The following is a 13,960-nucleotide window of genomic DNA, read 5'->3' as shown; positions in this document are numbered from 1 at the left end:
CAGCAATCAATCTGAGACAATGACAGTGTGTATGGCAAGCCTTCATTGGGCAGATGTGCCTTTACTGCATGCCACTACACACGGCAACATAGCAAAATACCTATGCAAACTGCCCTGCTACCTGCAATCGTCCAGCAGCCGTGTAAAAGGGAAGAGAGGAAATAACTAAAGCTCGAGGCGTACTGTGAAATGTGATGCATCACAAGATCTGATGCACATAACCTATTCCCAAAGTTAATACTGTGTTGATAGGCTATTAACAGTAATGCTGGCAGAGACTTCCCATGGGATCACTCCCTCTCAACCTACAGAGGTGACAGGAAGTACTCAGTTTTATTTATTTGCTGAATGGCCACATGGGTCAGGAAAAAAAAGAATCAACTGCAGAGAACTTAGCACATTTGATAGGCATATTAATGTGTTGAATCCAGTCTTGCATTTCACCTCACACTATATAAAAAAACGGGGAGAAATCCCATCCTTGTATAAAGCTTTCTACAGTTAATCCCGGTGCAAAGATGTATTTTGTAAGTCAACTTACCTACCAACAGTACATTTTTGCATGCTTTTTCCAGAAAATGTTGTGGATGGCATTGGTTTAAACCCTTTCTCCTTAAAATAGGTTTACTGCTTTTCATTAGCATATTTAACTTCTCAACTATGCAGCAGCCTGGATTTTGGCAGTGGGATATGTATATATTTTTAACACACGCTGCTTTCATCTTCTCTGGAAACCAGTTTTCAATTATAGAAATGTATCTGTCCAGAAGTGAATTACTTGAGTCTCTGTGGTTGGCACCATTGCCCCATCCTTTTATATTTTAGAGGAGCCAGGTTACAGAAAGCTATCCATTACAAACTTAATTCCAATTTCTACCATGAAGCAGGTCTGCTATATCCAAGAATGTACCTCCAGGCAAACAGAAGGTAGGTTTAGGCTACACATCAAAGAACTGTTCGTCTCAAGGGAGGTGCACAAGGAGAACAGCTCACTAATTAGCTGAGAGTCACATAAGTCCTTTTCGGGCTTAACAGCATTTATTCATTTAGATCAAGGTTTCCCAAACTTGGGTCTCCAGCTGTTTTTGGACTACAACTCCCATCATCCCTAGCTAGCAGGACCAGTGGTTAGGGATGATGGGAACTGCAGTCCAAAAGCAGCTGGAAGACCCCTATTTAGATGAACTAGTTTTGCTTTTTCACATCCTAACCTGGTTAAAGAAAACAACTAATCTTGATGGACCACTGAGTTCATTTTATGCTCAGACCCATTCTGGACTCTAGGTTTGACTAGACTCTTGATGTCACTGGGAATGCAAAACTTCCTCTCCAATCCCTCCTGAGCTGCCTCATCCACCGAGAAAAGAGAGCAGACCTAGAGGCTTTCCCAACCCAAACTCTTCTTGAACAACAAAAACATAAAAGCCTTGCCTGGCAGCAGTACAGAAAGACTTCAGTCTTCATTTGCCCCTAGATGCTACAGGAACACAGTCCCAGACAATTTGCTTATAGGGTATCGTAGATTTCCAAGGTTTCCAAAGCCTTGTCAAGAAATATAAGCCTTGAGAAATTACTTTCCATAAATCCTGGTGCTGGGATGCTGCTGAGAATATGCTTTGGTGGCAGGATTTTTGGAAAGTACAATTTTACTAAGGACCTAAAAGAAGCTGCAATTTCCAGGCATCCTGGCACCTAACAAATGTAGGCCATTTCAGCTACTCCTCACTGCTGCTACCACGTTAATGTCTGAGGGAAAGAAGGTCGTACTAATGTTAAGCTGTGTTTGACCTTTGAAGTGATTTGGGATTGGCTCATAATTAATCCAAACTGGGAAAATGTATATTTTCAAGTCTCATGTTCTAAACTTCGGTTGCAATCTTGGTTAAAAAATTATATTCAATAGACACCAGAAGCTAATGCAATTTAAACTATTTGTTTCTTGCAATTATTTATATTCCATTTGTCAGGGAACAAATCCTACCAATGCTTTACTATTAAAAAGTATTTTTATTGTGTTATGCTTCAACTTTCTCAAGTTCCCAAAGTCATATACAAGTACCGCCAGTAAAATAATAAATAAATAAATAAATAAATAATAGTAATAATATGAAACATTTCCCTGCTCTAACGTATGCCAACTCATGAAGAGCCAAATCAGAAGTGAGCACTAGTAAAGTCAGGGAGGGAACACTATTCAAATAAAATGCACCTGAAAATTAGATGATATTTTTTGGGGGGACAAAATGTATCCAAATGTAAAAAGATTACTACCGCTAAAAATCTAGGACAATTTCTATTGGCCACAATTATTCTGTGAGGGACAAAATACACACAGGGCCCGCTATCAGAAAACTCATCCAAAATCTCCATTATCCAAACACAAGGAATTAACCTAACCTAAACCTCACTATACATACTGCTGATTCAGATATCCAAACAGATAGAGTTTGCCCACTTCCTTAAATGTTTGTGTTTTGCTGGTGGCCAGGAGCCATTTTGGGCAGAAACTATGGAGGGAGGGAGAAAGACTCGACAAATCAGGGAGCAGGAGAGAATGGACAAATCTTTATCTGCCTTCTGCTGACTGGCTGCAGCAGTTTCAGGCAGAAAGCATGGAAGTAGAAAGCATGGATTTAAAATGTTCTCTTGGAAAATAATGGAAATTATTTCAGCCCATTGTGCAAATGCTTGCCTAACAATTCTCTGGGGAGCATATGGTGTTCGGAAAGCAGGACTTGCATGCACTCTTGGTTAACAAGGTGTAACCAGTCAGAAGCTACAGAATTTAGTTGCTACAGAGATTGTATTAGTTCAGAGGTTTAAAATCCTAAAATGCTTAGCATGTTACAACTAAGCAAATAATCATTTTGGTATGCCCCCCTTTCCTAACCATGCCAAAAAAAAGAAGAAGTGTTTTGACTGTAAACACATTATGTAAATGAAGTAAATGAACTGTATTGCAAACCCAAAATAATGAGGGCATATGCACTTTTCTTCTTTCTTAACTATAAGCTCTGAACATTGATCATTTATTTTACAGAAATTAAACCCTAAAGAGTCCCCTGCCCTTGTTCCAACACTAGCCATCAAAGATCAACGATGATGCTTCTGAAAGATGCTCATAATTTGGCTCTGGAGACTCTCCAGGGGAAAACTATTCCACACCAAGAACGTATTTGTGCATTGGTTGACTTTACCATCTGGGAGGACAAAAGCCTTCAAAAACATACATACCTGACTTTTGCTGCAGTAAATAATTGTAAGAACTGTAGGGTAAGCTGTCATTGCTGGTGGTATAAGAAAGAGGAATGCTCCACAAATAACTGGAAGAGGAGAAAGTGTTTACACGGTGTTAAAGATTGCTTATCCCAAGCATAGGCAAACTCGGCCCTCCAGATGTTTTGGTACTACAACTCCCATGATCCCTAGCTAACAGGACCAGTGGTCAGGGATGATGGGAACTGTAGTTCCAAAACATCTGGAGGGCCAAGTTTGCTTATGCACTGTATCTTAAAAGAAAAAACAGATATTGATATCTTCCTATGTTTGTGTGCAGAAGCATTGTTTATTAAACTTAACAGAATTAGTTGAGGGTACAGTTATAAAGATCGAGACCAAACCTGTGCCTACAAATCTTGTGCTTTACAGGTTCACTACGCAATTTGCTTTTGTAGAAGCAAATCAGTTTTGTACAAATGCACACACAAAACCATGGATCTACAAGGAGCTCTTATGTTCATGGTATGTAATACACTTAAAATCAATCAATCTTCTCCTCCCATTCTGCTTTTCTGCATATATTTGTAAGTAGCAATTGGCCTTAAGTGTCATTCAGATAACACAAGGTTTTTTTTTAACGAAGACATTCAATTGCCACAATCAGCAGTGACATGTTAAGAAATTTTCCAGCTATGCAATATTTGGGCCACTCTGCGTTTCAGGCAAAGAAACATGTGAAAAATCACAGTAGTCACCTCCCCTCTTTTTACCTAATAGCTGGGTTTTAGACTTTTTAAAACGACTCTGTATGTGCAACCTCAGCTGCCCTTTGTGGGATTGGGGCCATCATTCTAAATGCAAGACATTTCCCAGCATAACAAAGGAGGTGGAATTCACGGATTTCTCTGCGGAGAAGTTCAGCAATTCCAACATTCCATTTTACACCAGAAAAGGTGTGCGGGGAGGGTGGATACAAGTCATTTGCACTTTTGTGCAACTTGGAATGTACAAAACGCCTCCAGTTTAATACTCCACCTTCATTTTATGGCACAAACTTTTATGTTCCACCCCCTGCCCCCATTTAATCTCCTTGCCTTTCCCGGCAATGCCAACAACCTTGGCTAGTCAAAAAAATATACTTCCTTGAACTAGGTTTCTGCCACAAAATGTTGATATAATCCGTGTGTAAAAAGAACAGCAAATAGTGGAGGTCATGTCCAATCGATTCACCAGCAACCCAGACGCTCCTATGTGGACAGTATAAACCCACCTTCATGTCCAAAAGTGTCTTCTTCCTTATCAATTTATAGGCCCACCTTCCATCTTTATCTTGTCACTGCCCCTCTAATCCATGTTTCAAAACAGATTTGAGGTGTACTAGAAGGTGAGTGAGCTACTATTCTCCAACCGGCCCCTCCAACAAGTTCCTATCATTTCCAACTGTTCTCTCCCAACCTGGGCAGATGTGCTGGACCGTGTACCACTCAGCTTAATATTTACAGCACACCTCAGTGGATTTATTTGCCATCAGCAGTAAGCATTCGGCAGTCTCACTCCATAAGCTAAAACACTGTCTGCAGAGTTAAATCACCCGAATTTAAATATAAGAAAAAAAGAAATAAACCTGGCAGGTACGGTCTGATTTTCCGATTCCACATTGTGCACAAATGGCTCCTGCTGCAGATGGATCAGTTTGCCTTCTCTTTTGACAGTCACCAAAGGAAATCCTTTCTGGAGAGTCCAGGTCTTCATGATTTTTTTGATATCGACATGGGTGTCATTTATCACCTAGGAAAGCACAGGAAAAATCAACTTTTGAGGAAGGATATATTATGGGATACCTTCAACAGCTGCCTAATCAATTCACTCAACAAGGACCCTGGTAAAACCAGGGTTTTAAGTCGTTAAACAGAATGGTAACTGCCAAGTTTATCAGTGATAGTTTGATAATACAAGTTCCTTTTTTTCTTTTAAGAAGAGAAAAGTCCAGGAACTGAACTCTACCTTCCTATTTCCACACTGCTTCAGCTATGCAGTGGAAGCGTTTGAGAAAAGCAAGAAACAGAGAAAAAGTCAAAGCACTAAACTGCAGGTCATCTTTAGGTCTCTTTGCCCTTCTGAGAGACAACAGAAAAGATCCATGGATCTTGGGTCACAACACAGTAAACTTCCCATTTAAGAGTTGAAATTTTAATTTCAGAAAATTATATTGGGGATGTGGCTCAGTTTTCTAGAGAGAGGCCTGTCTTAGGAAGGCCTAAGCTACCTCTTCATGGGGAAAACAAGCAGGACGAAAGGGGGAAGTTGTTTGAAGGCCACAAGCTGCTTCTTGGTTGTTGGCCGAAAGCAGAGCATTACTTCCTGACAGTAAGAGCTGTTCGACAGTGGAATTTGCTGCCAAGGAGTGTGGTGGAGTCTCCTTCTTTGGAGGTCTTTAAGCAAAGGCTTGACAACCATATGTCAGGAGTGCTCTGATGGTGTTTCCTGCTTGGCAGGGGGTTGGACTTGATGGCCCTTGTGGTCTCTTCCAACTCTATGATTCTATGATTCTATGATTCTAATCACTTCTTCTAATCTACTGTCTTTAGGGGGAAACTAAAACAAACTGGCAATCGTTTTCGCAAGAGAGAGGGAGCAAGAAGCTGGGCAGGCTACCTATAGACTTGTGGAAGCCAACAAGAGAGCAAGCAAACATCAACTTTGTAGCTGTTTTAATGCTCTATTTACACCTTTGCTTTCAAGCTGTGCTCAGAAGCACATTCCTGAATGGCTGAACATCCACAGAGCATTTATTATTTATTTATTTATTAAATTTTCATATACTGCCCTTTATTAAGTTTTCATACCGCCCTTTATCCCAAGACCACAGAGTGCTTCACAACATAAAAATACAAACACATAATAAGCCCCCTCCTACAGACACATTTTAAATGCCACAGAATGTTTATTGTTATTATTTTCTGATTTTTGGAGTGGGGGCTGGCAGGGAATAGGGCAAGTCAGGAAAAGAAAATCCTGCCAAGCCACATTAAGAGATTGGCTTAGACCCAGAGTTCCGAGAGTAAATTCCACCCACAGATTGGGTCCCTTTTTTCTCCCCCTTGCAAGTTAATCAGGGGAACAGTCACCTATATCTAGTAAGAATGGTCTGCCAGACTTATACGGAGCCTCTGGGCTCAGTAACTTGCTCAGCTTCCTATCTGCAAAATGGGAATAATATGTGATCGCGTTATGTACATGTACACATTTTATTTAAATAAATTTAAACAACACTCTTCAACAATAAACAAGGGTTTTCAGAGAGGCTAACAATTACAATTGAATTAAAAACAATTTGTGTATGCAGGCAAATAAATATTTTTTCTACTGTTGTGTTCACATTCTTGCCTTTTGGCACGTTAAGGTACAAGAGAACCCATGTTTAGAAAAGGTTGACTCTGAAATTGCAGGGTTACTAAAGGATATATATTAATAAACATGCTATTTGCCATTCTACTATGGTTTCATGTTGATTACTGTGGCACTGATAGGGACAGGGCTTGCCCTAGGCATAGAAAGCAGAGGTCTGAGAAGTTTCCCAATTGACCTAAGCTTCCTAAGCATAGATCAGAGCAGTTTTTTCCCCCATTTGTCCCATCACTTTTCCGGGCAAAACCCACTGTTTACCGCTGAATCAGAATGTCACTTCACAGAAAAAACCAATGGACGCCTGTTCCGATTCAGCGGGTTTTCCCAGGGGGAAGAGCCAGGTCAAGCAGACATGTGGATGAGCTCCCAGCAAAATCCATCATGGCACACTTTGCAGTACAATTCAGTGGTGGCCAACCTAAGTAACATCAATAAACCTTTGTTCACTTCCCCTCCCCGAGTCCAAGAGTTTTACCTGATTCATGCTATCCCACAAGTCATCACTTTGGGTGGACCCATAGCTGTGGTCATGCAGATATAATTGAATACTAGCTTGGAAGATATCACTGTGGAGATAGTTTTTCAACATTGACAAGAGAGAAGCTCCCTGTAAAGAGAAAAATGGATCACGTAACTATTTGAAATGCAATGGCCATGTTTTCAGTTTCCGTTTGCAACAGAGCATACCAACTGGCTTTTGCTTTTTCCTTGCTGAGGAAAAGGTACTTGGCCACTATATAGATGGCTTTAAAAGAAAATTAGAACGAATTCATGCAGAAAACATCAGTAGCTACAAGCCATGATGGCTATGCACTGCCTTCACAGTTGGAGAAAGTGTGCTTCTGAATATTAGTTTGTGGAAACTGTAGGAAGGGAGAGCTAAGTAATTGACCATCAGGAGTTGCAGTGGTATTAAGAAACTCCATGTGGTTAAAGCCAGGAATACAGAAATGGCTACAGAAGTGGCTGCCACAGGGAGTTATATAATTAGTTTCCACCATGCTTTTGTATGTGTTCCTCCTCTCCCTCTTCCAGATGTCTGCAGGGCCTCAAGATCACAAGCAGCTGGAGATGGCTGAATATAAAGATAAAGGCTCAAAAAGGATAACGTGCCCCCAATATTATAATTCCCCTCCCTTCCATATCAACAGCTCGAGATGTGAACGAAACTTCACCTCTGGCCATGCTTACAGATGGGAGGGTAAAAGCCGGTCTCAGCTATTCCTCAAATCTGAACAAGATGTGATCTGGCCACAAATGACTAGGACTGATTGGAAATAGCAGATGAAAAAGTATCAGTTCACATACATCTGCTTTCTACACATTTATTATGTGAATTTAAACCATTATGTATATCTAGCGAAGTCATCATCTATACAGATACCAGTTCCCTTTTATACATTTACAAATATTCAAGGGTGTGTACGAATAGCCTTTTATTTGCAAAAGCCCACCTTGTGAAAAGAAACAGTGTTGCATCTACTCTTGAAAGAATACACACCTGATTTTATCAAAACTCTATTAAACCTAAGCAAAGAGCTCCTTCTTTGAATCAAAACAGTGTTTACAAAAAGGGAAAACAGAAGTTTAGAAACGAAGAGTTTTGTGGTGGATAATTATGAGAATTAACTGAAAACAGGAACTAGCAAAATTCAATCTAAATATTTATAAATGATGGCTTAGTGTAGATGTCATCCTTTTAACCACAAGAATTGGGGGGGGGGCACAGAGATTTGTGGCCTCCCTCCCTCTCTTCTTTCTTTTTGGCTTTTAAAATATTTTTTATTAAAGATTTTCATGAACTACAAAAAGAGCATGCAATGTCTCTCCTATTCATTCAGATTATAAAGTCTTTCGGTTACATTCAAAGTAAGACAATATGGTAGGACACCCTGGTTAACAAAGAGTAACCATGGATAGCTCAAATGTTGTTTTCGAACTAACTGGTTAGTTTTGAACTCTGATGAAGGCTGAGAACTATCCCAGGGATGGGGAGCTTCCGGCCCTCCAGATATATTGGAGCACAACTCTCATTATCCCAGCCGTTGCCCATGCTGCCTGGGGCTTATGCGAGTTGGAATTCAAAGGCTACCCCTGCATCACATTCTGAAAATTGATACAGAGTGTAAGGACAGCAAGTCTATGAAGTGCATCTGATCTTCTAGTCGTGTCTTAAAATGTTCAGAAACAATGGATTGATATTTCAGTGCAAAAGCATGTGAGAAACAACATTCCGTTCCCCCCCCCCCTCCACTGAGAAAAGGGAACGTTTCTAACCAATTCTTGTTGAGCTAAAATTTCTGATTAAAAACTGCTCATGTTGGTGTGAAAGGTTTCCATTATATGGTCCTCTCGCCCTGCAAACCCCTTCCCCCCACCTTTCAGGGCCTGACCTGCTGCTGCCCACGTCAGGAATGTGATTTGAAACATATTTGTGCGAACTTTTCAAGCGCATTTAATTTTATTAGAAGCACATTTGCCAGTACTTTTGAAGTTACCTTGATATAGGAGACGGCATCAAACATTTGCTCGATCTCCTCTGACGACTGGACGGCAAGGGAGATGGGATGGGATGAATTCATGGAATCTTTCTCCATTGTCTTGAATTGCAGATTTGGAAAAGAGTAATCCTGAAGAACAGGGAAAAGTTTAAGTGAACTCAAGTAGATGCTAACATGAGGAATTTGACCAGTCTGTAAGTACTGTTATCAGAATTGGAGATCTGGAGAAATAGTTATCTTGTACACAATCCCTTCTAGATACTGGTGTGCCTTTGAAGATTTACAACTGGCCCTGTCCAACAGTCCATCTAGTTCAGCAGTCTGTGCTCACAGTGGACAACCTGATAGCCATGGAAAACTGCAAGCAGTACCTGAATGCAACAGCACCCGCCCCCAAGTCACACCAACAATGCAGTTCTGAATGTAATAACCACGAAGCAAGCTCCCCTGAACACAGTGGGATTTATTTCCAAGTGTGCTGAAACTTGCTTTCCAGCATATGATGCATAAGATTGAAATACTGAGCCAGAACAATATTGAACAAGGTGTTAGCAATAAAGAGCTAGATTAGCAGTATGAGGACTATAGCCGATTTGGATTTTAGATTGTGTACTTCAGCTATAAGATATGGACTATATTTTATGTTTCCACTTTACTGAATGAAACAGGTAAGCTATTAAATGCCATAGGGCTGTCTATTATAATTCATTCTACACTCTGATTTCTACATAAACTGTTAGGGCCTGTTCCTCAATGCACCGTCCATTGGCAAACACTTCAGATGCAGAGGCCTGGACACAATGTCCAGGTTCAACCCCACGTGACCATTCGTTTCAAAAGATTAGGAGAGCAGCAAAGGTCAAGGAGAAGATAGCCAATAGTACAAATCAAGTTGGTAAGTTTTCTGTCGCCCACAAAGAAAATGTGCATTCTTTAAAGCAATCTGGCACCACCAAGTGGTGAAGTTTTATTTCTCCAGGGCACCAATGTGTGCAGTTTTCTCCAAGCGATTCTTGACTTGTTTATAAGCCTGTAAGAACTATTTTACCCCAAGGCCCGGATTCAAACTTAACCAACACTTCAGGAGTGCAAGGGTAGGCAAGCAAAAATGAGCTGGGGAAAACAAAAATGCATGTGCCCCTATTCCTCTCTCTTATTGTTACCACCATAAAAGCACCAGATGCAGACATACAACACTCTCTTCTCAATCAGTCACACACTTGTGCTCACACAAGGTGTGTATTATGGAAGTTGTCTTCAATGGGTTAGGCCCTAAAAAGGAGCCTAAATACGCTTTTAAAAATATCCTAGAGTTGGAAGGGACCACGAGGGTCATCTAGTCCAACCCCCTGTAATGCAGGAATCCATTGCCCAATGTGGGTCTCGAACCTCAACCCTGAGATTAAAGAGTCTCATGCTGTACCAACTGAGCTATCTAATAAACTCTCTCTCTCTCTCTCTCTCTCTCTCTCTCTCTCTCTCTGTGTGTGTGTGTGTGTGTGTGTGTGTGTGTGTGTTGAATTCCATATATATGTTAAACTCCACCATGGCTAGAATTTTACTACAAGTGCTTCAAAAGCAAGGATTTTTCTTTTCTTCGAACAATAGAACTCCTAAAAACAAAGTATAACTACGAAGTCTGAGACCAAAGCGGATTATGCCAAGTTAAAAAAAACTTTGCACACACCCCTTCACTGCACTTACAGTATATAATTCTGGGAAGACTTTCTTCAAGGCAAAATTTTCCATAAAAGTGGCAAATCCTTCATTCAGCCACAGGTCGTTCCACCATTCCATAGTTACCAGATTGCCAAACCACTAAGAATGCAAAGGAAATACATATTCCCATTATTAGATAACATGCCCAAAGATAAATCCATGGATTATGTATAAGAATAAAGATTTTAAAGAGTGTTCAAAGAGCTATGCAAGATAGATAGGAAGGTTTCATACTGGGAAACAAACCGTCTTCATCAATCATCTTCATCAACAGGAAGCAGTAAAACAGCCCATACTGCCTTGACATGTGGGGCTACATGCATTTTCTCAACTCAGGAAAACCACATTACAGCTGCATAGATGTTTATACTGGCAGCTTATCGTGCATGAATGTGAAACAAACATTTCAGAAGCATTCAGTGGGGCATGCTGCTGCAAATTGGCCTAACCACCCAGTTAACCCAAAACACAAATCTGAATGTAAATAAATATTGTATATACATATTTTCAAAATTGCTCATTTAACTGTTTTAATTTAAACTGCAAGAGTGCTTGTGAACAGAAATTTTACATCCCCCCCCAGGGTGGATTTGGTTTAAATCAAATTGATTTAAATCGTGATTTAAATCACTAGTCAGTAAGACTTGATTTAAATCATTTTTTTACTGAAAGACTCGTTCTTGCTGGTATAATCTTAATATTTACAACCAGATGAAGGTTTCATTTTTGGAATAATAAATTTTCAGAGTAGTTTTTACAGTTATATCAAAAATTGCTGATTTGGTTATGCTATTAGAAATACATAGACAGATAATTATGAAATTATTGTGAAGTTTAGTAAGTTAACTGTTTATATTTGGACAACTTTTCTGCTGTACTTTATTGGAAGGAGAAAAATAATCATTTCCTTAATAACAATTTAAACAATTTATTTAACTAAAACAATAATATTATTGCATATGTATCCATGTTTGTTAACTGATGTGGTTAAAGGATTAAAAAAAAAAAACTTAGACTGAGTTTTAGCACACACGAAAAACTTAAAACAAATCCTTATTTCCTGATGAATAGCCTTTGGACTATAATGTAACTTAAATAGAAAACTATCTTTAGAAAGATTTTTCCTCCAAAAGCATTTTATTTTAAAAATCCGATTTAAATTTTAAAAAATCCAGTTTCTTAAATAAAAAAAAATCATTGATTTTTTTATCCACCCTGCCCCACCCCCAACCACCACTTGGCAATTGCAGATAATGCACATCAGCAGTTCATATCCCATCATGCTTTTCCATTGCTCCTAGTACAAAGAGTTACAGCGTGTAGTCAAATTAGATTTTTTTTAAAAAAAACCTAGCTTGCAGTTGCTCTGTCTTCCTTATATGCTGTCTGGACAAATTTGCAGCGTGAGAAAATATAATCACTCTAGGGCTGTCTTAAAAGCATTGCTCCATCACGAGTGCACAGACACAGTAATTTTCATTTGAGGCAGGGGGAGGGGAGAGAGAAACTACTTCCTATTAGTGGTGCAAAAGATGCAGCCTAATTATCTCAGCAGAAAATGAGAAAAGGCAAGCTTTCTTGTAAGCAGCATGAATCAGAACTGCAATGATTTTTTTAAAAAAAGAGAAAATCCTGCAGTACAAGAAGAAATTGGGAGATCCTTCATACCTGGTGTGCCAGCTCATGAGCAATCACGCTTGTTACTCTCTTTTTATCCATGGCTGAAGATGTCGTGTCCTCGTGAAGGAGTGTTGTCTCTCGAAAAGTGATCAAACCCCAGTTTTCCATTGCTCCAGCCTCAAAGTCAGGAAGAGCTACCAAGTCTAGATGAAGAATAAGGCACCAGTTTTTAAATAAACCAGTACTAAAATAAAAAAACCTTACCAAGTTTAATTTTTTAAAAACCTAGTCAAACACACTAAACTTTAAGCGCATAGAACATGTCCATGTTCCATGCTCAACACTGTGGCGCCACTTACAAACCTATGCCCATTTTGTTTATACATTTAATGTGTCCCACAAATCTCAATGAACATAGGAAACATGCACTTTCTCGAACAACGTAACAAAGACTCCACTTAATTTTAGTTATGTAATTATTTCCCCATGTTACAGTGGTTAATTCTCCTCTACCTTTATACTGTTAAAAACCAGGTTAAAAACAAACTCATAAGAATATATGAACAACAGATGCAAACTCACAAGAATATAAAGCATCTCACCTAATTTTTGAAGCGGGTATGTTATATTAAAATACTTCTGATAAAACTTGAGGAGCTCCACTGCTGTGTCTAAGGCATATTCAGTATGGTTCAACTTTTGTGGCACAGAATAGACAGATACCTATCACAGTGGAAGAAAGGAAAGGGGTGGGGGTGGGGGGAAAGAATATGAAACTGAAAATCCCACGAGACGCATACAGTGGTACCTCGGGTTAAGTACTTAATTCATTCTGGAGGTCCATTCTTAACCTGAAACTGTTCTTAACCTGAAGCACCACTTTAGCTAATGGGGCCTCCTGCTGCTGCCGCGCCGCCAGAGAACGATTTCTGTTCTCATCCTGAAGCAAAGTTCTTAACCTGAAGCACTATTTCTGGGTTAGCGGAGTCTGTAACCTGAAGCGTATGTAACCTGAGGTACCACTGTATGCTTCACTGATAGTTTTTAAGTGAGAAAACTGCTCTTATGAACAGTTTTACTAAAGCAGTTGGCAAAGGCAGCATTTGCAAGGCAGCTCAAAGAACCGATTTCTGTGTTTTATGGCTGAGAACCACGTTAGTGCTTTCTTGTTAAACAAGGCAATAAAACGGAATGCAAACAACATTGGGACATTTCCAAAGAGTTCCGAAGTTCTGAACAGCTTCTACTGTGTAAATACAACCTTGTTCATGTTTTAGCTTTATGCTGCTTTCTGAGTAACTCCACCAGCAACACTGGTGGCTCATGGTCGGAGGGAGAGAGGGGGGAGGCAGCGGCATCCTCCCAGTGGTTGTACTGGGTTTACTGGGACAGGGATGTGGCTGTGTATCCTTGGGGAACCTTTGATTTGGTTGTGGCTGCCCCACAGGTGTGAACACCCCTTGGATGGAGACTGCCCTCCTAGAGGGCACCTG

General features: G+C 39.9%; 1 protein-coding gene across 3 annotated transcripts in view; it reads right to left on the bottom strand.

Annotated features, from left to right (window-relative positions):
• LNPEP (leucyl and cystinyl aminopeptidase) overlaps positions 1–13,960 on the bottom strand; it is a 45,519-nt gene that overhangs the window by 13,514 nt on the left and 18,045 nt on the right. For all 3 annotated transcript variants that reach the window (XM_083576619.1, XM_083576621.1, XM_083576620.1), the window contains exons 5-11: positions 13,070–13,190; positions 12,516–12,670; positions 10,833–10,946; positions 9,126–9,257; positions 7,103–7,234; positions 4,844–5,007; positions 3,235–3,323 (exon numbers count right to left, since the gene is read on the bottom strand). In XM_083576619.1, coding sequence (XP_083432745.1) covers positions 3,235–3,323; positions 4,844–5,007; positions 7,103–7,234; positions 9,126–9,257; positions 10,833–10,946; positions 12,516–12,670; positions 13,070–13,190 — 907 coding nt within the window. The remainder of the gene's footprint in view (positions 1–3,234; positions 3,324–4,843; positions 5,008–7,102; positions 7,235–9,125; positions 9,258–10,832; positions 10,947–12,515; positions 12,671–13,069; positions 13,191–13,960) is intronic.

This window comes from Podarcis filfolensis (genome assembly GCF_964270895.1).
Source record: "Podarcis filfolensis genome assembly, chromosome: 11".
Classification (NCBI taxonomy): Eukaryota; Metazoa; Chordata; class Lepidosauria; order Squamata; family Lacertidae; genus Podarcis; species Podarcis filfolensis.
The sequence above is the reverse complement of the archived record's forward strand: the minus strand, read 5'-3'. Positions and strand labels throughout refer to the sequence as shown.